Raw genomic sequence first — 25,378 nt, 5'->3', positions numbered from 1 at the left:
CAACTTTTGGTCAACTGTAATAGTTAATCTTTTATCTTTAGACTTTTTGTATTATAATTTGCAATATAAATATATTATCTATATATTACTTATTTGGAAAAAAATGATAAAATTGACGTAACGTTCAATAATATTTTGCTAATAATTTTAAAAATACTTACAAAACATTATTAATTTATGTGTATTTTGAGTTCTGATATTTTTCTTTTTAAATTTGCAGATATTTATTTCTTATAAATATGTTTACATGTGTTGTTTTTTATATGAGAAGGATACACTTTTGAAGTTTTTAATAATAAAAAAAATTTTGTTGTTTCTTGTCTTATGTTATTTTTTAAAATTTAGTATAAAGACGTTCAATTTTATTCTGAACTAACTGCATTGCCAGATTTTACACGTGCTCAAAATACTGTCAGTAGTGCCCTCGGTAGGATTCTTAAACGCAACTCTTACGAAACTTCCGTCGATATTATATTTCCAAGAGCATTATCTCTTGTTGATATATTGAACATCATTAATTACTGTACAGTAAATGTACATATAAATGTAAGAAATATAGGTCTAATTATCAATTGCAAAACTATTATTCCATTATAGTTTAAACGTCCAGATATTTTATTTTTTTATATTCGCATGATTTAGGACAGTTGATAATATTAGCGCTACAATTATTTTCGAGCTACAAGTTTGTGATACAAGCTACAAGATGTCGCGTCGTGTCAATCAGCTGTCTCCTTGAGAACAGCTGTTGCCAAGGAAACAAATGACGCGCTGTGAACAAAACATATGTTAATAGAGTTTCTGAAGCACGCGATTATTTTTATAACAGTTTTATAATTTTACAGCGAGAGAAAAGCGAGCGTAATTTAGAGATTTTGTTCTATGTGTTTAAAATTAAATTATTTAAGGCTTTATTCTATAAACATTATAAATTCTGTAGAAATTACAATTTGTTTAAGTAGAAATATTAGAGTTATAATTAATTTAACGACAAGAAAGGGCCAATAAGAGCGTGTATCATAATTATTCTAAACTCTGTGAGTGAACTCTTTCCAGAAAAAAGCGATCTTGTATTAACATTTTTTTTATAACTGCATATAATGTCTTCCTCCGATATCGACTTCATAAGTGGATCGACACAGCGTTCAGAAGACAAAACCGAGCAAGATCTCACCCTCTGCTACGCATATCCGGTGATCAATAACGACCTGGAGACGAGCAGCGTGCTCGTGAAAAGCAAAAGAGTTTCGCGCGTGTCGAACAATAAAGATTCATCGGCCGAGGATGGATTATACGTGTCCGAGAATCCTCTCACCGATAAACTGGTGAAACCTTATCCGCTCGACAGCGTGAAGCCGTTAGATTATGAATCGCGATCGCAATTTCGCGGAAAGCTCGTGGAGATCGCGATACGCGATGTTCGCATTCACGCGCCGCAGGCGGATCAATCGAACGATCGATCCGAGCCGACGATCGAGATTACCGCGGTGTCTATTTTGTTCGAGAGAAAGACGATATGCCGAGTGAACGGGCCGTTCAACAGAAAACTGTACAGATTGTTGATCAGAAATACGGAACGGCACGATCTCTCGATACAGGTGCACGCGCGACACGGTGCGTCCAGCGTGCTGCCGTTACCGTTGCCACGGCGTTGCGTGAAGGATCACAAGATCGAGATAGACTTCGCGATCGGCAAGAACTCGGGTAAGCTATACGCCGGGACCGTCGTCTGCACCGTCTCTCTGTCGACGTACGGCGCCAGCGAGCGCGAGGAAGAGAGCGGCGCGTGCTTTTACAGACCGAGCAACGATCCGAACGATCCGCAGAACAGCCTCTCCCTTCTGAGACCCGCGAAGCGTCCCGCCGCGAAGGACGTCAAGTACTTTCTGCTGCAGGACCCGGCCTTGATCTTCGACGTGGACATCAGCGCGATTCGCAGACCGCCTTCGTGCGAATCGAAATCGCCGGACATCGTCGTGACCGAGCAGCCCGCGTTCTCCCTGCTGAACGTGTCCTTCCGGAATCTATTCCAGGCCAATCGACCGCTCAGACCATCGTCGTCCGGCGGTCGTAGACGTCACACCGCCGGGAAGACAGTTCTCAGCGTCACCGTTCTGAGGGGGGTAGAGGTGCCGGTGAGGGAGGAATCGGCGCTGATCTCCCCCCTTTTGGAAGTGGAATGGGGCAATGTCGTACACACGACTTCGGTGGCGGACGGGCCGGCGCCCGTCTGGCAGCAGACCATGCATTTCGAATTGCCGAGACAGAACGGCGAGCATTGCGTCAAGTTCCGTCTGTACGATCAGCATCCCGTCTGGGGTCAGCAGTGGCTGGGCGAGGCGAGGATCCCGCTCGAGCGTCACAGGAACTATCAGGAACTCGAACGATGGATCGCGCTGTCGCCCCTGTTCAGTCCGGCGCTACTCTTCGGCTACGTGCAAGCGAGCCCCGGCCAGTCGCACACCAGGATCTACGTGCTAATGAGAATGGAACAGCCGGGCAACGCGAAATCCGTGGAAACCAGCGCGATCGATACTTTGTCGAAGGGGATCCAGCGTTGTTTAGCGACTCCTTATAAAATAATCGGCGTCGACACTCCCGACGACGCTGCACGTCTCACCATGCTGTTATCGTCGTTGCCCGTGCATTACGGCCCGGTTGCGCCCCGTCAGGCTTTGAATGTGAACAAAGTAGATCACTACGGCAGAGGGGCTCTGCTGGCGACGTTACTGCAAGGTTTCGGCTTGCAGTCGTATGTATTGTTAGGTACAGTTTGAGTCTGATTCTTAAACGATTTTTACGCGCGAGTTGACTCTTATTGGCCCTCTTCTTCATGATATTTCTCACGCTAGGTTCCTCGCAGATTAGTAGATGGACCGCGTTTGTCTTGAGCATCGAAGGGGACGATATTGTCTTGTGGGATCCCGAGATCGGAGATCATTATAAATTAAGCGACAGCCGTTGTTCCTTGATGAAAGTGTATCGCTTAATCAATCATGCTGGCGTTAGTATGAAGCATTCGCTTTGATTCTTAAGTAGCGCAGGTTTACCTTAATTTTTCATATGATTCTTCTATTTTAGATATGGGAAAACATGCAAAAGTCCATTTTGCCTAACATTCTGAAATATAACGTGTCGATTAGCAAAGAGTGGCGGCCGCTCGTGACTGTTGCCACATCGAGTAACAACCGGTCCGTTCAGACGTTGGAATTAACTGCCGCGACCGAGGAAGACGCGCAAGAGAAGGAAAACGCGTCACAGATGGAGCAATATTTACGGGACAAGTTGTCCGGCTGGCGCAGCGCTCTCGGTTTAACGACGATATTCAATCGTCACGCGGTCAGCGTTTTGCGCGGCTTCGTGTCCGACATTCCGAACGATGTGACACGTCATTTGGACAAACGAGACCTGAAACAATTGTACAGAGCTTATCACACGCACGGTTTCCTCTTGAATCTGCGTCAGACCGCCTTTGACGAATTGGCAGAGCAAATAGCCGCCACGAAAGTTCATAACATTACGGGGCCCATCGAATTCGCTCTCGTTTGCCATGTGCAACGATATGTTGGCAAGACAAGGTCGATATGGTTAGCATTAGCAATATTGCGAAGTCGCGGTTAACACCGCCACTTTCTTTTATCGATGTACAATTTTTAAAGAGAGCGAAGCCATTTTTTATTCCGATATTTTAAAATGTCTTCGAAACCGCCACTCCGCCGTAAAAGTTGAAATGAAAATGCCTTTGCCAAAATTTAGTGCCATTTAGATTAATGAATTATAAAAACCTGGAAATATTACTATAAATAAATGCTGGATTAATAAATAAAGAGGGAAACAATCGATAGAATTAAACATGTATTTCATTCACTCGTATATCGAAAGCTATCTAATCGTTTCTCAATGTTTCCATATAACTGCCTATTATTACATCATGAAGGATTATGATGCTTATTCGCATTGTGTGCTATTTGCAACGCGTGCTTATCGCAATGTTTCTAATTTGTGTATGATATTGATCGCTTTTAAGCTAGCGGGAGTTCCATTATCTGCAAAATATATAGCAAATAACAACTATAAAGAAATATTTTATAACGTTAAATGATAGAAAAATTTTGAAAATTGTCTGAAAGGATAAATAAACATAAATCGTAAAGAATTAACATAATAATGCATTTCATTCTTTCAAGCATTGCGCAGCAATGCAATTTATATAACAATTGCGTCATTCGTTATAACATAATAATGATAAACATATGAACAATAATATAATTACCTAAGAGAAATTCAGGAATATATTAGAAGAAAATACACGATTCGCAAATAATCAGCATTTGTCGTTGCAAATGATCATCTTGTCATTTATTAAAAGTACTCGCTCTGAATTTGTGAATTTTGACAAATCATAATTCGTAACTTTTGGTGAAAAGTACATTCGTGATTTTACACGTATAGTAGATGATGGACGTTTTCTACTTTTTTTTACTATGATTTTTCATTACTGTCGTAATTCTAACTGCGCCGAAAACGCGTTATTTGTACGCACACACCTGGATTATTTGTTGTAGAAAAATGTTGGTATAAAAATTTTCGTCTAACTAATCGAACTAACTTTTGTTTGTCGCTTAAATACGTCATTTGGAAACGAATAGAAGTCTATCGACAATATTACGTGCAAATATATGTAATCGTTTAACAAAAGGACAAATCTCACGGATCTCTCCATTAATTAAAGTGAATTTATTAAAAGTTAATTACGCGCACGCGTTATAGGCTTTCTGGATTATAACTCATTAACACTAATTTATACAAGGTTAACACGGCGAAATGACGCCTACGATATTTTTAATTGCACCAATTTTCCAAATGCACGCAGATATATATTTCATTATAAAAATTTCATAAATTGACGTATTGTACTAAATTTCGAACTTTTGTTTCTTTTTATAAATGTAATTGCAATTTTCCACACCAAAAAGAACGAAACAGACAATGAAAAAGACAACCTTTTAGTACAAATTTTTTCATTTGTTTACTTATTTCGTTAGAATTTTTTTTTTTTGCATCCATCCAATTTGAATAAATAGACCTGCAGGGTCGGATCCACGATCTGTTTATCTATCTTTATCTACATATTCCTTTTCCGTTACATTTGTTCAGAGAATCTTATAAATAATATTATATTATCCTTATAAATAATCTTATATTTTGTTATGAAGAAACAAAATATTTTTTTATATATCTACTCTTGAAAGAAGATTGTTTCCCTTTTGACGATATTTTGATATATTTATTTCGGTTTCGTTAAAGTTCCAGGAACTTTAATTAGCCCCACCGCATCAGATCCCGAAGTACGCGAATTCAGGCCCTGCAGGCCTATCGCGCGAATCGCACTCGGTCATAGACTGCTTCCGGTGTTTATATTCCTTAATATGTACAATTGCTGATATCAGCGTGGTATCGCGAATGCGTACAGTTGTCGAGCTGATGAGAGGAGAATCGTCGCGCGGATCGACAAGTTTCGGGATCACGTCACTAATTCGCCTCGACAGGCACAAACTCAACAACAATACGCGAATCCAAGCAGAATCTAGATTTTAATCCCTGTGTCCTTTTTCATTTTTTTCTTTTTTTTTTAAAGTATTCCCTCGTTAAAGTATTCCCTCGACGCGCACCGTCGCCATCGATCGCGACGCACCGTTCGACGCCGTTTCGACGTTTACTATAATATAATGTCCGTGACTATTTTCTCTTATCATCGTGTCAAGCGAGCGCCATATACATCGGGCTATCGATGAGAGACTCTCGAGAGGAGAGTCGCTTCATTGGGTCTTCTTCTGGGACACTCCGTTCGTGTAGCCGTTCGTATGTCCGTTCGCGACGATTCCGTTGCTAACCGCGTTGTCGAGCTGCGCCTTCATTTGCGCTTCCTTGGCCTTTATCCTCTCCAGCCGTTTCTCCGCGTACACTTGTTTACCCTGCAGACAAATGTCAGTTATATATCAATAAACATCATGTCGGTTTAGTGGAGAAAGTTCCTAGCTTCCAAGCCAGAAACGCGCTTAACCAAAATTTAAATACCTAATTAAAAAGAATGACAAAAAAAAGTAATGTGATATTAAAACAATTTTTTTTACTTTATAAATTTCATATCGATTGCAAAATAAAATAAAAATAGTCGTATTATTAAGTGAGTGACTTTTTGCATTCGTGAATAATCGAGATCTGAACTAACCTTCGCGATGTAGGCTTTGGCGTAGAAGTTTCCGAACAGAACGATGAAGGAGACCATGTATATAACGAGAGCGTACTGCATCCAGAGCGGGAAGTCGCATCCCGATCGGATGCCATTGATACCCAGAACCAAAGCGGTCGTGAACTGAATGAGCTGGAGGATCGTCAAGTACTTCTTCCACCAGAGATACTTGGCTACGGAGGGCCCTAACGCCGCGAGTCCGTAATACGAGTACATCAGAACGTGGATGAAGCTATTCACCATCGCTGGCAGGAAAGCTGCGAATACATACATAAAAATGAGGAGCGTGAACGAGAAATATAGTTGTTGATAACATGCGATAACAAAACTAATATCAAACGAGAGAAATGCACCACTTACTCGATCCACTCGGCACCCATTTGATGCCGATCCACCATAACGAGAACATGGTGGAGTGATGATAGACGTGGAGGAAGCTCAACTGATTGTCTTTCTTCCGCAAAATGAAGAAGAATGTGTCGCAGAATTCCAGAAGCTTGCTAAAGTAGTACCACCAAACCGCGTGAGCAATCTAAAAAAATCAATTTTTAAAAGGTTTTTTCTCGGCGTTGTCTTGATTATGCATGACTTAAATTTTTTTCTATTGGCAATTTATAGCACAGAAAATATCTCAAATCTAAAGTTCTTTTTTTATTTTTTTTATTGATATACAGTGTTTAGTTTTAATTTTTAAAAAATTGAAAAAATTCCAATCGAAATTGAATAAAAAGAAGAAAAGAAGACTGTTAATTTTAGTTTTTATATTTTTCCACCTATTTTTAATTAAAAATTTAGTAAGTTATTAAAATAAAAAATTTTCTAAAGTTTTCATTTTTTCTACTTTTTTATTTAATTGATTTCTTTTACCTGAAGCTCGTCGGGACGCGTAATGTGCCTTATTGGCTGGCATACGTAACTATATCGTAATCTTGTTGAGGCTAGAAGCAACTGCAAAGGAAACAGAGAGATATTGATGAGGCGAGGGAAACTCACTTTCCAGTGAAAGTGGAACATAATAATAATAAATAGAAGGATGTAACGGAATTGAAGGATTTCTCGCTATTGAAGACAGGAAATACGCACCTGAATGGAAATATAAGCATTAAGACAGGCCATGGCAAGATTGTAGGGCACCAGCGCCCATGTTAATTTAAAAGCTTTTCGCTTCCTCATGACCTTAGGACCCGCCCAAACGATGAGCAGATATAACATCGTATATATTAACGTTGGTTTTGGCGAGTCAACCAGTAACCATCCTCTCGTCCTCTCGTCTGGAAATCAAGTTGCATTAATCAAGGATTCTACGACATAGAAAATTAATTTTATTCTTAATGAAAAATTATTTAACATTAAATTAAATTGAATGCCCGTTATCAATTTTTATCATCAAAATTATGTAACTTAAAAGTTGGCAAATGTATCTACGCAATATTATGACAAAAACAAATTATTTGGTAACAAATATTTAAATATCATAGAATACAAATTTCGATAATCACCTGCGAGGGACAATGTCCAGAGGTAGTAATCGTATGCATCGTTGATAAATTGAGCTGTCGAATTCATGAACCCCGCCATCGCCTGGAACATAAAATGAATCGATCGTGATTTTAGTCGTTGTTGAAATGCAATCATTAAGACTTAATCGCATACGAAATTTCATATGCAGTATATATTTGTCGCTATAATTTTTCACGGCCGCAATTTATGTTTCATGATTAGTTTGATCACGTTGCACTTTTTAGCACGTGGTTTTTATATCATGACGTAAAATCGTATCATGATGTAAAACTCTTTTTTGCAACCTTAAGTAGTTTTGTCATTGCCATCGATATTTACTGACGTAGCAAAAATATTGTATTGTGCGCTCCAAAATTGTTGTCTTGTGAGAAATATTTTACCCACAGCAACAAAGTAAAATAAATATTAATGCAATAAGAATAATATTACATATATAATAAAATTATATATGTATTAATATACATGATTTTAAAAGTATTAATTCTTAACTCTGCATAAAATTTGTACGTGCAGGAGAGAACATAGTTAAACAGCAGCTACCGTTTCCGTGAGATACGCGAGATATTGAGACGTTTAAAAGCACCGTATCCGCAATTTGTATGTACGAAGTGGCGGTTAAACGAAACATGCTTTATGCACCTTTATCAGCTGGGTAATTAGTACCTAATAGCAATTTTCTCGATGCACCATTATCCGGTCGTTCACTCGCCGTCTGTATATTGTAGAACATAACTTTCACGCTCCGAAGAAACTATTACCGCTATCTCCCGAAGTCGCTATAAACGATGTACACTTCTTTTTCCTTCTTCCACCGTTAACTTGTTGTCAAGTCGACCATCCATCAACTAACGTATCCTTTGAGAGGAAAGTTACTTTCCTTGTGCGGCGCGGTTGAACTTACGACAAGTTTGTCTTAAGCCTGCGAAACTAATCGCGCGACTTAACATATTTAAAGAAGATACAAAATGAGATGTTGGACTATGCTCTCTTTATTTATGAGACTTTGTTTCTACAGGACTGTATAGATATTCAGAATGGGGGAATGGGGGAATGGGGGAATACTCGTGCTTCATGGGGGAAAAAATAAGATTTTTTTTTTAAATATAAAAATGGATATTCGAAAAAGAGGATATGTTTCCTTTTTTCAAAATATTATCTAACGCAAAGTCTGCAGATAGCGAAGAGTCTCGCTTTTGAACGGAAGGAAAATATCTGGTATTTCAGGATGTGAGATTGCGGCACGCAATAAACTGTATAATATTATTGCAACATATTACATACTTCAACTCTCACGCATATATTAGCGAGTGCTTTATATGCAATCTGTACAGGTATCAGAATATATTTCAGATTGATAGGAAGTAAAGGATGGGCGCTCGTGTTATTTGCTTCTAAAGATATTGGATATTATAATAAAAGTGTAGGAAATTTCACTTTAGTATTAAACGAACGAATAAATGATGATAATAATATAGATAATACATCAAATTATATAGTTTGTATATTATGCCACTTAAATTTACAATAATATTAATTTTTAAAGTAAGTGCAATCGAAGAGAGAAAGCTAAGCTATTAAGTTCTGCTTGTTCCGATACTACACAGGAAAGTTGCAATTTCAGCGATCATCATTCGACGTCGTTAATATGTAGAAAAGTATATAATATGATACGTGAAATATTGCACCTCTACGTGAATCATCATTATCGAGAGAAGCTTAAAAAAATTGACAGCTCGCCAGCAAGTAAAAAAATTACTCTTTTTTTTTTCATAAAAGTTTAAGTTTTTAAATACCCAATAATTCATGTTGACACACTTCTTGTTTCATATACTAATCGACTCAGCAAATTTTTATGACAATGGACTTCGTATGTCAAGTCATGCTAAAATAATTTTCGACGGTGTTAAAAAAGATGTAACGATCAACAATACATCAATGATATATCAATCGGCACGAAATTAGCGCATTATAAGTAAGATCGCATTACGTGTCAAGAAAATTTATTTCATTTAATTGGTTTAAAATAATTGGTTAAAATTATTACATGCAATCAACATTATTAAGCGCAAGTTATAAGCTAAAAAGAGTGCTTTTATTTCGAAACGAATGAGAGGACAAAAAGAATAAGAGGAATTTTCGAGATTCTTTATTAACATTTATTCCGCTTTTCATTAAGGCAGTTCTAATAATAGCAATAGCTGCGAAATGAACGATATCCAGCGAAAGTTAATCTCTCATAATGATTAATATGCAAACCCATATAAGCGATTTGATAAATCTAAAAGAAGTTCATAATGAATCCTTCCTGTAATCTTATCGTGCTAATGCTCATAAGAACCATTTATCTCGAAAGTAGTAAAGTAGTCAGAAGAAAAATCGTAGAAATGTCTTCTTGCGAAACAAGCATGTCATCTTAATAAATAATGATACATTTATTAATGCGCATTTTTTACATGCATATATTTTTTTGTATTTTATTTTGTTCGCTGTAATTTAAAAATTTCCGTGGTATTAACACTTGAATAAATTTTTTTATAATTTTATGTTTTTTAAAAAAAAATTTTAACGCATTTTTTTATATTGCAAAAATAACGTAAAACAAATTAAGCTCTCTTTTAACAATTGAGGGCGCGGATCAAAGAAATCGCTAGAAACCCTGTAAAAGTATTGTCCAAACGTTTCAGAGCATAAAAATTTTGAACGTTGCAAAATTAATTTTTTTTTAATACAGGCTTGTAGAGAATGACGAGACGAAACTTTTTTCTATGTGCAGTTTTTGTTAATTACGAAAATTAATTGTGCTGTCATAATTATACTTTTATGAAAATTACAATATTACTCCATTGCGATAAAATAAGCAAGCGAATTTGCTGACATTGCACATTTCTAAATGTTATTACGACATTGTGTCCTGGTTTGATGATACGTGTAAAATTAAACGTCGAATTGGGTAGATTATTTTCGATATTAAGCTATTTTTTATTATTCGAGTTACTTTTTCAATTTTCGCGAGCAGAACGCGTTATCATGTTCGATAAATGTTAACTCTTTGAGTTTTGTATTCATTATAGATTGCGCTGTTGAAAGGATTATTTTTATAATGTACTTTACTTATCACTATACTCTTCTAACGAAGGAAACATTTTCATTTACTTTAATTTGATTTCCGTAAAAAAAACAACACAAAATTTAATTTTATTTAAAATATCACACATAAAAATGAGATTAAAAAGTTAAGAGCTTTTCAATTCTTTAAGAAAGAAAGGAAACTATGGCAATTGTGAAAATCCTACGCTCATTGTTATCCCATTTTCGATCAAATATTCATTGCTAGGGTAAAATATGCATTGTGTACGCAGGCAACAGCGTGTAATTGAAAAAAATCTTGCCATAATTCAGCTCATTTTGTCTCAAAAAAGTTCAATTTGTAGGATTTTGTCTTTCGAAACAATGAAAAGGGAACTTCCTTACTTGACACGCTTCTTCAATCGGATGTACCTCAAATCACGGATCCTCGGATCCCCGGTATGACAAACGTGTGCGAACGAAGTGGCGAAGACGTTCCGAGGGATCGTCCGGGTATATCGTAGCCGCACCCGCGAGTGTTTATCGTTGCCAAACTGACATGGCCCGTGTACTTCGGAGGATGACACCGCGCGAGGTGATCGTCGACAAGTGTCCTCTCTATCTCTCTCTCCTCTCTCTTTCTCTCTCTTTTCACGAAAGCGGACACCGTCGTGCACGTCGTTCACGTCGCAAGGTATCAGCGCTGCTTGCCAGCGTAGCCGGTTCGCTTTATAACTTTGGTACGGGTACCCTCCGCCAGCCACGTAGTTTTGGTGGTGGCTCGATCGGCTCTTCAGAGGAGGTGGTATGTCCTGTGCGATGAGAACATAAGACATAAAACGCTAAACGAGGCCAAAACCGCGACCGCGCGCCGTTGGTGGGAATCGATCGTGGGGATAGATCGGTCAAGGAGAGATGCGCATCAACGGTAGGATCGGAGAGGAGATCCTCGGGATTGCATGTATCCCACCCTCTGAACGCCGCCCCCTCTTTCACGGCCGATCCTGGGATCGGACCTGCGTGAACGGTAGTGACAAAGAATTCTTCGCACGATTTCTACTTCCGCCCGCAATTTGATCACGCAGCTAATTTAACATGTAAACTTTTTCGAGATGAAAATGACAAATGGAATGGACAGATGTCCTTGTCTTCGTTTTTCTGAGGTATTCGCGGTAAATTTTTTATGTCTATGTTGGTTCCACATGCATGGCTTGTAATCTGCATATTATATTTGTATATTACTTTATCTTACTTAAAGTTTAAACTTTACATCTTTATCCTAAATATCTTCTTAATATAATGTACGTTTTTTTACAGTTTAATTTTGAGACATTTAACGCGTGTGATAGTATTAAAGAACATTTATGGCACTGATTTCAATTTTACCAATTACGATAGAATTGTGCATTGCAAAATTAATGAAACCAGAAAATCAATCTAACCGCGTTTTAACAAAAATTATGATTTAACAAAGATATACATGTTATTTAAAGGGTGGGGATAAAATTCAATCCAATAAAATTTGTAGGTTGACGTAAGATCGATTTACCAAAATGCTATATGAGCACTTCGGTCATTGCAGTTTGTCATCGTGAAATTAAGCAACAAATTGAATTACGTAACCAAATTTTCCTTGTAACAATTTTTTTAATTGTCACTTGTTATCGTGAAAATGTATTTTATAATTGTATTGGCGATATCACTCCATCATATAAAATCGTTAAATTCACGATAGCATCTGATAATGTCTAATAGATAAACAAGACAAGTGTAACATTGGAACAATCTAATGAGAATATATCGGAATAATCCATCTTTCCAGTCGATTCCGCCATATAAGCACGTACCACTAGCTACACCGCATATCACTCATGTAGCCTCATTTTCGAAGCGAGAGCCATACAGCATCTCCGCATTCGTTATGAAGCAGTGTTCATGTAGACCAGGATTCTCGCGTCAGAAAAGTGGGCCCTGAAGCACCGCGCTCGGGCAAGGACGCAGAAATGCGAGAGAAGTATGTAGATTCCCTTTCGTTAACTGTATAACAGGAATCTAGAACACTAATATTTTTCAAACGCTAATAATACGTAAAACCGTATATCTTAGACTGTTAGAGCATAAATAGAAAGGACTTATTAGGGCATTTTTATAGATATTTAATTTTTTTACTTGAAATCGAAAGTAAGACGTTTCTTCAGCTTCAAAATTATTAGCGTATTTTAACTCGTATTTATTGCACATTGTTTTTTAAGCTTTTTCTCATTTTTTTGTTATTAAAAATATCATTATTACATCAAAAAATATAATGCAACAATTAATGGAATTTTTTTGGCTAGTAGCTTGCTCAATTGATAGTTAAAATGCGAATTATTTGCAGAGCTTCCAAGGCTCTTATGTACAACAGACAGATTTTGATCATGTTTTTATATTAAATAACTGAATGAATTATATGGATTTGCGTGTAATAAAAATAAAGTCACATCTGCTGTTTCAACAATGCCCGGTAAATCTTGATTTGACTTTCACGTTTGATGGAAAAACTTGCGAAAATCTCTTGCAATTTTATACGATAGATAATGAAAGCAGTAGTTAAATAATAGTAGACATACTTACTATAGCTAGAATATAGTCATACCTTACTATCTTTTATAGATGCGACTAATTGACCTCAATGTCACGTAATAAATATGTGAATATAATAGAAAGCTAATGTTCGATATGCTATCGGAACAAAAAAATACTGAGGCAGCAAAATTGAATACAATGTGCAACGTAATGCCACGCACACATAAAATAAGATATTAAAGAAGGCATAATATGTCATGGAATAAATATACTTGTAAAAGTTTCGTATCTATCAATCTAAAGCTCACAATCTATAATCCGCGATAGCATACGAGATAAAAATTTACTTATAATTTTATACAATAGAAAACATTTAAAGAATTAAAATACATATACACACAAAAATTGCAAATATATTTTGTGCATATGTGTATTCTGATTTTGCAATCGCTTTTTGTATTGCACTGCAAATGAAATAAATCAAATTCTATCCCGAATTCGATTTCAATAGAAAATTTAAAAAATATATATTTTTTATTTTTGAACTGTTCTAAAACGCGAAGCTCTGCAAGATCATTGCAAGTGTTTTCTTGTCAGAATGCAATGAAAAGAATTTTTAGCTAGCTTCACGTAGCGCGAAAAGAAAAACGACAATCAAGGAGAAAGCGATGAAGAAGGCACAAAACCCATGTCAACGATAATACGATGAGTTTAAACAGGTCAATGGACCGCTCGCCGACTGTGTAGCACGGTTCCAAAATCCCAATAACTTGGTCCACAAGTTGCGCTTATCCGCGGCCTTTATCGGCTCCTGTTTACCTTTCACCTAGTCACGATTCGCAGTTAAACGGACCGGCTCCACGTATTTACCAATCTGCAGATTTCACCGATACGTCTAAGAAAAACCATCTCGCACGCAAAAAATTCGATATATCTATTCCGATATTGATAATCGATAACCAGCAAAAAGTGAGAAAGAGAAAGAAAAAGGGAAACGTCTGGAAAACGCGACTGCCATTTCACTAACATAAGAGTTATGATCGAGACGCGTTGAATTTTTCCGCAATTTTGTATTCGCTAACTGTTTCATAAAACTTTGGTCCACGCAAGTTTCGGCTGATCAATATAAGATTGCATAACAGTTTTGCAAATTTATATGAGAACATATGTCGGTGTAAATCGTACACGAAAGAACGGGAAGCAAAATTAGTTTCGTCACGTTCGATATACGATGGCCTTACTTTCGGTCACAGTGCATTTGCCTAATATTTGCATGACGTTTTTTTTTTTGTCAATAGTTATTTTCTTTACTTTCTTTACTTTTTTTTCTGTCGTCTAATCGGTTCAGATATGCTTCACTGATGCAGAGCAAATGTAATTTTCATCTTTGAACGTACAATACAACATATTAAATTTTTAGAAAAAGTTAGTTTCGTATAGAATGCTCTTTCAAATGTCACATAGAAAGGATAAAATATAAAGGATTTCTAACATTTCGTACCTAGTGAATAACGGTACATACATTCCTTCTGAGCTGAAAGGATATTTTTATACCCTATCACTTTCTCTTATGGGGAGATTCTTCTACTTGTCGTTAACTGTAAAAAATCGTTATTTTTACCCTATTTTGTTACCACGTCGAGAAGGGATTTCTAATTTCTTATATTTCATATTTTTACGATGTCAATTCAATATATGTATTAAGGTTACGTTATTCTATTCTTTTTTACAGTTTTTTTTAAAAGGAATGTAAGGGGTAAAAAACGGGTAAAAATAAATGCCTAAAATATAGGTAAAACGTGACCTTTTCAATACCACCAAATTTCACGCATCCTTTTTTCAGGTAGATTTTTTAGCGAAAGTACGGGCCAACTCGTGTACCATAAAATCATTTGACGTAATATATAAAGCAGACAATGGTTTACCAAATCACATTATTTACACACGAAGAAAAATTTCTCTTATCTCAGTCATCCTTTAATCCTTTAACGGGACTAGAAAATGCCTAATCTAGAGTGTATTCTATTATATTTACAATTTCATGCGCACATTTTGAAATGCTTATTAGTACAAATTTACATTACTGTAACATGTATAAATTGTAAAAAATACTACAATTAAACATTACAATTATATACTACAATTAAATTAGATATTTAGCCAGGTAGATTTAATGCGATATATGATCGTAAACAAAATCCGGTGTATCTTTGCACATAGCTTTACATTATTATTGATAAGCTGTTCAATGACGTCTTCAATGACGAAACATCTGAGATATATTCGAGGAGCACTTTTGTCGCATTCTTTCCGTATCTGAACGCTACAAATACATGACAGTAATTTGACGCCAATTTGTATGCAACATGCGGATGATTTTAATAACAGGATCGAAGACTGAGAAATTGGTGTCTTAATCTATAGTGCTCGATAATGCAACGTGACAGTTAGCGGTTCGCGTGCCTCGCCAGGCGGGATGACCGAGAGAAGGCAAAACGGAACTTGTTTCATGCGATCTCCGCTTAGTGGGCCGACGGGAGTCTCGATCGGCACCAGCAGGTGCGATCACTGGAAGCTGGGTTATCGAAGACCGTCACGCGGTATCATAACTCTTCGCCAAAAAAGCACAGGTGTCATCTTCAGACCGCCAATTTTGTTGACCGCTAAAAGCAAGCCAAAGATGGCGAGAGAGAAAAAGGTCACCCGGAAATCGGGTTAGGTTATTGAAGGAGAAAGCGAACACACATTTATCAGACGCGATCTCTATACTCTCTTAATTTCGAGCGATGCGTTAGACAAATAGCGGTGGACGTGTGTAAAGATAATACCGTTAGAAGCAGCTCCGACCTTGGTTTAAAGACATTTATTTATTGAATGAGTAAACAATTTGACGAACAGCCTAGCTGTATTTATAAGTAACGAGTTTGGGGAAACGTGACGGTTGGAAAATTATTATCTGGAAAAAATTTATCACGGTCTTAAATTTCTAACTCCTTGAAATTTCTATCTAAAATAGAAATAACTGATTTTTCCATCAATTATTTCTATCTTTTTTTTATGCTTTGAATAATGCAGCAACCTTTTAAAAGATTACAAGATAACGGCTACAAATCAATTTCGAAAATAGAAAGGCACTTTACTTGTCACACGAGTATAGAACCAAGAGAATATTAGATCTCGATTGAAATATGTGTCTTGAAAAGCCTAGATGCTCGAGCATTAAATGTGGAATTCAAGACGCGTATTCGCATTCAAAAGAAATCTGGCTAATGTATCCCCTGGAGCGAACTTTCATTCGAGCATATTTTTTGGTCGGCTTTTCGCCAATCGGATGACCACCGGCCGATCTTCATAGCGTGTAAAACGAGTTTGCAAAACATGCAAAAAATGCATAGCTCTCACTGCTACCTTTTAACAACATAATGACGTAATTAAACGTAGGCATGCCGCCACAAAAGACCCTCTCTTTTCCAGGAGCATCACTATAATTTTGTTCAGTCAATGATTTATAAAATAATGTCCCGCGGTAAATAAGATAAAAACGAAATTATGTACAGGATGACTCAAATATTGCAATGTAATCGCAAACGACATGATTTCTCATAAGAAAATACAATTGAAAATAGGAAATAAATGTTTTATACAAATTTTGAAAATCGAGAATCGGTGATCTCGATTTCAGAATCTTTTTTTCTCGTTTTTATATAAAAAAAAAACACTATAATTTGCAACACTATGATGCTATGCAAACACTACGATTTTTGAGACATTCTATATTTCTGATATACATAACTAATATCAATATTTGCTTTATCTCACGTCATAGTAGTTTACATCCGATAAATTGTATTTATAGATGATTCTTTTAGTAAATAAGGTTACTTACTCAACGGCCAAAGTTGAGGCCACTATTGAAATTCTAAATTATTTGCATCGATTATGACGTCAGTGGGAGAAACTAGGTATTTTTTTTTCTTAACACTTAACGGTTTAAGACGAGACCAGTCAGCACTTTTGGTTCATAAAATTTTTTAGGTGGAATAAACGTCAAAACGTGTCATGTAGTTATTTTCGTAATACATAAATCCTGATTGATTTGATTTCATTAATGTAATATCAATTTCTAAATGATAAATAACTGTCAAATTTAATCGATCAAAGAAATTATTTCTGTTCAAAACATATAGAGAACATCTCTACGCATTTATTAATGAAACTTGGACAATCTCTGATGCAGAGAGCAAAATATCAACTTATAGCCGCACGCTATCGCGTCGGTCACTTATTTTAATAAAACCCTTGAAACTCCGGAAGTAGATGAGTTTGCTTTGGACCATTTACAAGCATCGCTTAGGCCTTTCGAAAGTGTCACACTTTAGCTGTCGAATACCGGTATGTCATCATGATAATAAAGCATTCTACACCATTGCACTCTGAACGCATATACTCAGATATTATCGATAGTGCCGTGTTATTGTTTATCGTATCTCTCTATTCATGAAGATAACTGTTATAAATTAACACGAGACCTAATTCTATTATAAATACTTTATTGTAAGAATAATATATAGATCAAGGTCTAATATACATCCTTGAAAAGTTAACGGATTCTTTCGAAATTCCATTAAAATCTTCACGCATTTAACGATAAAGTCCAATAAGAAACGACCTACTTCTTGATACGTGCGAAGTGCTGTAAAAACATTATGGTTACAATCAATTTAAAAGAAGAACATCTAAATAAAAAACAAACATCCGACAGTATTATAATTATTGTTGATGTTGAGTAATTATTATTTTAATATTCTAATTTTAATTAAAATTATGCAAGATATATTTTTTACGCTTGATCATCGAAGTATTTTACAGACTGATAAAAGATACGATTAATTAATTTTTAATTTAGAAATAAATCTAATTTGTACGCAGTAGATATTTTTTGCTACAATTGGATTAATCAGATTTATTTCTAAATGTAATAACAATTAATTTTGCATCGTCAATTTATCATTAATTTCTAATGATTCTCATTAACCCATAATATATTCTAATAATTAAATATCGACGAAAAATTAACTAAACATAAATCCGTTTCTAAAAAAATTATGCAACTGTGCATTGTTGAATTCTGTATAGTAAGATTTATTTAGGGCATATTACGAAGTACACTACTTCTTACACTTTGGTTATAAGTATGCGCGTCGCAACATTTCTCCAAATCATCTTTCAGACACGTCGCGTCTTTGTGAACAGTCAACGTTTCAAACAGTGCTGCGCGGACATCTCTTTTAAGCTGGAGAAAAAATGTGAAATGCCACATGTTGTACGACCTCGTTTGTCGCTTCGCGGTTAGCACAGCGACAACTTTACACTCTCTATTTTACAGCCAGCTAAATAGCAGGCGATTATAGAAACGAAAAATTGGGATCAATCTGCGCTTCTGCTACTTTCCGACAATTATCGTGGGCAGCGATACGATCTTGAAGCATATTATAATAATGAGTGTACGTGAAACATGCATTAAAGTCTTGCGCTTTCATTCATTAGCAGGAAAAAAAAGAAATGCCTCTGGCATTGAAAATTTTGATGAATATCAATTATGTATATTTATCTTTTATATTTTATTTTTATTACGCAAGATTAATTTGTGTGCGACCAATATTTGCAAAATTGTTTTCAGTAGCCAATATATATATATATAAATGGTTTCAATATTATTTTTATATATTTTTATTTAACTTATAATTTTAATAAAAATGATCTGCTAATAGATAATAGATGATAATAGAAAATATTATAGAAAGGACTCTTTGATTGGATGGCTATTTAAAATCTATTGTTGCTGCGCCTATTATTTCAAAGTAATGCTGCTGTTAATTGGAGCGTCGATACGCATTGATATGATAACGGTGATGTGCACGATGCGCAAGCCTCAATAAATAATTTTGCACGGCAGAGTAAATAAACTTGAACGAACATCACATAGAAAATTTTGATGTCGCATACTTCCTGGGAAAATGATAGCTGACACACTTTAGCTTTGGCATATTTCTTGCGGAAACGAGTGTCGCGCAACGCGTTGTTCAAGCACAAATTTAAGAAATAATATTTGGTGTCTCTTTAAATATTTGCATGTCCGACTGTTGTAGATCTTCTTAGAACTCATTGCATCGTTAAATGTCAATATACTTTAGACTAGCAAGATTCAAATCATTGTTGCCATTTCAATCACGTAACTTTTTCCACGGATAGTGTAACAATTGAATCCCAGACTCGAAATTGTTATTAAGTTATATGAAAAAATATATTGTATATATTTATTATTTTACTTAGTTAAATATCTTTTTCCGTGTATAAAATTGTGTATGAAAACTGATGTTACAGGCTAAAAAAGTAAACAAAATATTAGTTAAATTATGATTACAGTTAAGCTAAGCGTCAAAGTGAAACGGTCTATAAATCTATGCAATATTTACTCTTTGGAGTACATCATAAATACTTGAAGATATATCGAGATCGCAATTCAAAAAATACGAATGATTCAAAGGCGTTATAAAAGCATCTTAATAGGCAAACTAATCTTTCAAACGTTATTTGTATTTTTATATTGTTTAAAAAATTACAGCTGTATAATCAATATATCATTTCTTTACAAGCGCACCGTCATAATTTCAATTTTAGGACGAATTTAAAAATCATAAAATATCTAATTATTATTAAATTACACTTTTTAATTTAATAATAATATTTTAATAATATTAATTTAAATTAATGTTAACAAATTTAAATTTGATAGCCGATTATAGTGGAATTAATGATCATTTTTCTATTTATTGCAAAACTCAAAAAAAATCTGTAGATAAAAGAATAATGATTAAAATTTTAAAATTTGTCTTCTTCACGCGGCAAAGTTTTTGCATTGAATATTGCCATTCGCAATATGCAAAAATTTTGAAGTAAAACTGCTTCCAAGAGATTTGTTCTCACAATAACCAGTTAACGCCTGTTTAAAACGAAGAGAAAAGTTGTTTGTTAGAGAGTGCTTGCACTTCCTTTCTCTTGCATTAGATAGAACCGTATCTATCATAATCATTGATATTCCTTCAAAAGTAACTGTTTCAAAATCTAATTTATCCACAATGTATCAATCTCAATGCGTGCACATAAATTTAATGACAATTAGAGCTTATAATTGCAGTATATATATATTTTTTTCTCAGCAACAATCTATTTTATTATAATTCAATATATTGTTATGTGATGAATATGTATTTTATTGTAAAGTTAATCCATAAACCAGAGAGTAAAAGTATATTAAAAGTAGTGATTTATCCAGATAACGTAATGTGTATCAAATAAAAAAATTCACTTTTAATATCTAGTTTGCAGATGGATTTATGATAAGACACGCATATATGCCAATTAAACATAATATATTAGATTGTAATAAAACAGCTTGCTCTATTGAGGAGAAAAATATACTACAATTATAATATTTTTATTTGTCCCGCGCGGATAAAGATTGTGCTATATCGTATAATAAAACAAATTACCATTAAAAAAACATCTCGAAATTTGATACAGCTTTGAGAATTTATAATTGCGGTCGTGTAAAATTTCCAATTTTAAATTGGAATATTTTACATAAACGTAATTATAAATTCTCATTAAATTTTTATTGTTGAATTGATTTTAATTATGAGAGCCTTTAGTATTTTTAAGTAAATATTTTTTTTTAAATTACATACACATTTTTTAATATTTAAACTTTAATAATTAATCTAATTTTTATAATTTTGTCTAATTTTGAAAATAGAAACCAGAAGAAATTATCTTACAGAATATTATATTTCTTAACTTAAACGACATATGATTTCTAGGATGCTATATATGAAAAGTGAAACGTTGTATATATATATATATATAATCTCATCGTAGAGCAAGTATCGTTCGAAGAAAAGTAATATTGACCCGAAGATCGACTTCACTGCTGACGTCTCACGATATATTTGCACTGTACTTGTGGTTATTAAGTTTCGCTTTCTACGTAAACTACAGGTACCGTAATATATCGTGGAATATATCCGCAGGGTCTCATCAAAACTCATCATTAACTTATCCCAGGAAATACAGATGTGATTATCCGCAATAGCGTCGCGTAGACAACCGGAAAAAAATGAAACCAATACAATTGGTACCGCAAAGACGGGGTGAAAGTAATAGGTTTTTATTGGAATTTCTAATCGGACACTCTTTTTGCATTTCCGTCGAACGGAATGCTGATGAGAAAAGCGATTTCTTACTCGTGACTAATATTCAAATTCTTCAGCCAATTTTTTATCTTGCACATCATATTTAATCCGCTCACTTGATTGTACAAATTTGATTAAAAAAAACAGCGGTGAATTAATTATAGATAAAGATATAATTATATAAAATTATAGATTATTTATATAGATTACTTATAACTGTTGAACAGAGAAATCCATCATTTTTTCATTAAACTTTTATCATAAAATCACGCATCAGCAGCACGTTTTGTTTAAAGTTCAAATGTACCGATATCTTTTGAGATATAATGTTAGCGCAACGTCAGCGATTGGCTAATTAGTAAAAGAATCTCCAGCAAGAAAATCAAATACAATCACTTGATACACGTAAGACTCAAACCGGTTGAAAACTGGTTGGCGCACTTTCTTCGATACATCTCTACTCGCCATGATCACCTCACTTTCGAGGTCAATGTCTAGGCCTGGCGCGTACGCCCGAGATGCAACTAGCATCTTTTGCATCCGCGCGACTTTCCTTGATCAGAGTACAACGTACGATTGCACATTGGCGCATACGATTTCTCATTAGTGCATTTATGATAATCAAATATAAAATGTGTCTCTTTGAAGCTTGAAATAAAAAATTAGAAATAGCTTAAAAATGGAACTGTTAAATATTTTGCAGATTTATATATAATTGATATACTTAATTATTTTGTGATAAGATTATCTGTCAACAATTAATACGAAAAAATTTTTTTAAATAGTTAAGAAATCGAAGCGCGAGTACGATAATATTACGGAGAATTAAGCACGATATTAACTGACACAGATTATTTCCAATATTTTTATTAAATAAAAACATGATAATTATATACGATCAACGGTATAATAAAAAGTTATAGTTATCAGATATGTGTAATTACACAATGAAAACAAGATGCATAACAGATTCATCGATTGTAAAATCGGTCTCGCAATCGCGTTTCATTGAGTTTGCTTTCATCGCAACGTGCGAACTGGTATTTAGATGAATATCTGGTAAATGAAGAAGCAGCGAAAGTAAAATTCTCGGATACTATCGACATGGCGAGTGCCTTTACATACTCTCAAACTATTTTACATGATGAATCGTGTAATATTTACGCCATGTAACTATGTCTTTTGGTAATTCTTCATATGGAACAAAGATATCTTTGTTTCTTAAATTTAGTTTAAAAATTGGTTAATGTTTTAATACAGAAAGTTGCTTTTGACGAGCGTTGTAATGTTAAGCTCATTAGTGCAGTCAATCGAGTCGGTGTAAAAATGCGATCTAATTTACGGTGGGTGGATGCCATCAAGTCATAGTAATCTAATTGCTAACTAACTAAACTGAATGAACTGTTGTGATGCTTTCTACTGTCACATGTCACATGACTAAGTGCGCGATTGACCGCATTTGGACGTTTCGTCGTCTCATTAAATGTCGTAGAATGACGGGCCACTCAAACTTCACGCGCTTCCCGTAGTTCGTCAAAGAGCATATTAACTAAGAAAATTGTTTATGCGAATTACTGAATGCGGCCTCAATCGAGCGTCACTCTCGTAGCTTCTTTTGCTCAAATATCGTCCATCATCGCGACACAAAATACGCGTTTTCATATGTCGCTTATTAGCTGTTTCGCTAGTCATACACTGATTATTTTGCATTGTTTATCATTTTGTACATCTATGCTATTATTTTATGATTTGCGCCAATCGGATAAAGTGCGGTATGATGTATGCAACGGCGATTAAGAATTCGTCCAAGCTCGCGATTATTTCTACAGTATTTTTGAAACACGTCTTCGAGCCAATCTGTACCTGCAATCGCACGAGTCGATGACCGAGATATTAAAAGTAAGACACATGAGCGTATGACGAAAGAGGATATAAGTCGGTCGATAGAATGTATACTATAGCTAACAAGTCATTCACGGACGAGTGACAGGTGACAAGTACGCACGTTGTCTTTACACGTAATCACAATTGAGTAATCGTAAAAATTTTTATGTTAAGTTATATTTAATTAAGGTTAGCGCAAATTGAGCACAAATTTAATTCGCATTCCAATGCATGCATTTACATAATATAAGAAAATTATATCCATTAATTTCGCACGGACTTTCTCCCAAGTTCATGTAACGCTTAATGAATAATAACTCGATTTAAGTGGAGATCAACGAAAATTTCAAGAGTAACCGACTTCGAAAGATTTAAAACATGAGCCTTAATAGCTTCTATCAATCATTTTGACACATGTTAATACGTATCATTATTTTACGTATTATAATTTTAATTAAGAATGATAAATGATATACAAATAACTGCATATTTTTTAAATAATCTATATTAAATAGAATTATTAAATATGACATTGACAATGAAAACACACATAGAAAAGCAACAATATATTCTCTTTCTTGCGTGTCTAAATCATCTGGCAAATATCTGTTGTTTTGTGACTTATTATACAACCTTTTTTCCTAACAAACTTTCGTGTGAACATAAGATTTTTTCTCTTGAAATCTTTCGATATTCTGAGCATGTTAACAAGATCTATCGATACATGTTTTACAAGAAGCTAACAATCTCCAATCGAATAATCCTTTTAGCTTACATTTTACTCTCATAATAGCTTATATCGCGAATCACGCTTACCCAAGAGTGCGGTTATTCCCCTCCGATTTCTCCAATGTGATCTAAACGCAATCACGCGCAATCGTTCACTTCGCCACAATCCTGTTCGACGACAGCACCGCGGTTAGGGCAAAAATTCTGCCAGGATTTGCAGATCTCTCATTCGCAGAGGTTCTGTCTATCCGTTTGACTAGACGACACCAGTTTTCGCCGCCGGACCTTAACCAAGCAATCCCGACGTACGGCCGCAATCATTCGTCATTTGTGTCAATGATCCCGCGGACGCGCACACCGCATTATCCGCGAAACGGAACGGGCCTCGGTGTCACGATAAGACCCCGCGATAAGTCCGCAGGGGCGAAATTGAAAGTAACACCGGCACACCGGACGCGGAACGTCGTTTCCGTCAACAATTAGCTTTCACAAGCGCGAGCCCGCCGCCAGCACGCTACGTCGTCGCGCACCTCATATCTCCGGATGGGAAAACTACGGAGCAACGGACCCGACGGCTTTTCCCGATCGCGAAGGGTGCAGGCGCCGCCGGCCGGCCGCCATTATAGAAATCAATACGACCCTTAAGGGGAGCTTGCACCGTCGTATACACCTGATTTCGCCGAGCGGGACGATTTGTCCGCGAATTGCCACCAGCTGGAGTTCAACGAGCCGACTTTTTCGGACAAAGATATGCGAAAAGAAGGATTATTTTTTTATGTAAGAGTCATGAATTGTGCAAAAATAATTACACATTTTTTATAGTAGTCTGCGCCAGGTAAAATCAATATGCTATTAAAAATAGAGCATAATATATTATCCACAGTAATTGGAAAACTACTTCTTTATTTAGATCGTGTAGTAAATGTGTGATAATTTTTGAAACGCTTTTAGAATTTTATTTTTTAGTAAATTGCAAATTTTATGTAAAAATGTTTCTATTAAATTCTCAAATAATTGTTTAAAGAATAGTACGTTTTCACTTTTATGTGTTTATAATTAAAGAAATTATTTTTGCAAATTTTTTGAAAAGTTATATCAGTTTTAATCT

The 25,378-nt window shown here is 35.3% G+C and overlaps 3 protein-coding genes across 8 annotated transcripts in view; 2 read left to right on the top strand and 1 right to left on the bottom strand.

Moving 5' to 3' along the window:
* alka (alkaliphile) overlaps window positions 1–25,378 on the top strand; it is a 36,525-nt gene that overhangs the window by 4,555 nt on the left and 6,592 nt on the right. The window lies entirely within an intron of this gene.
* Cc2d2a (Coiled-coil and C2 domain containing 2A) lies at window positions 75–4,110 on the top strand. The gene is made up of 3 exons (XM_012376790.2): window positions 75–2,766; window positions 2,853–3,004; window positions 3,082–4,110. The coding sequence occupies exons 1-3, from the start codon at window positions 1,101–1,103 to the stop codon at window positions 3,619–3,621; spliced, it is 2,358 nt and encodes a 785-aa protein (XP_012232213.2). The 5' UTR covers window positions 75–1,100; the 3' UTR covers window positions 3,622–4,110.
* Window positions 3,843–24,927, bottom strand: LOC105677950 (very long chain fatty acid elongase 4). 3 transcript variants are annotated; one of them, XM_012376877.2, is made up of 7 exons: window positions 24,358–24,927; window positions 7,753–7,834; window positions 7,337–7,524; window positions 7,121–7,201; window positions 6,614–6,785; window positions 6,233–6,510; window positions 3,843–5,975 (listed from the first exon to the last, which is right to left on the bottom strand). In XM_012376877.2, exons 2-7 carry the CDS (start codon window positions 7,829–7,831, stop codon window positions 5,820–5,822), a joined length of 954 nt encoding a protein of 317 aa, XP_012232300.1. In that variant the 5' UTR covers window positions 7,832–7,834; window positions 24,358–24,927; the 3' UTR covers window positions 3,843–5,819. The 3 variants fall into 3 exon arrangements, with proteins under 3 accessions (XP_012232300.1, XP_067214773.1, XP_012232292.1); XM_067358672.1 differs by lacking the exon at window positions 24,358–24,927 and adding an exon at window positions 11,273–11,652; XM_012376869.2 differs by lacking the exon at window positions 24,358–24,927 and adding an exon at window positions 11,246–11,633.

The sequence above is a fragment of the Linepithema humile genome, chromosome 7, assembly GCF_040581485.1.
Source record: "Linepithema humile isolate Giens D197 chromosome 7, Lhum_UNIL_v1.0, whole genome shotgun sequence".
Classification (NCBI taxonomy): domain Eukaryota; kingdom Metazoa; phylum Arthropoda; class Insecta; order Hymenoptera; family Formicidae; genus Linepithema; species Linepithema humile.
This window is presented reverse-complemented; position numbering and strand designations above follow the sequence as displayed.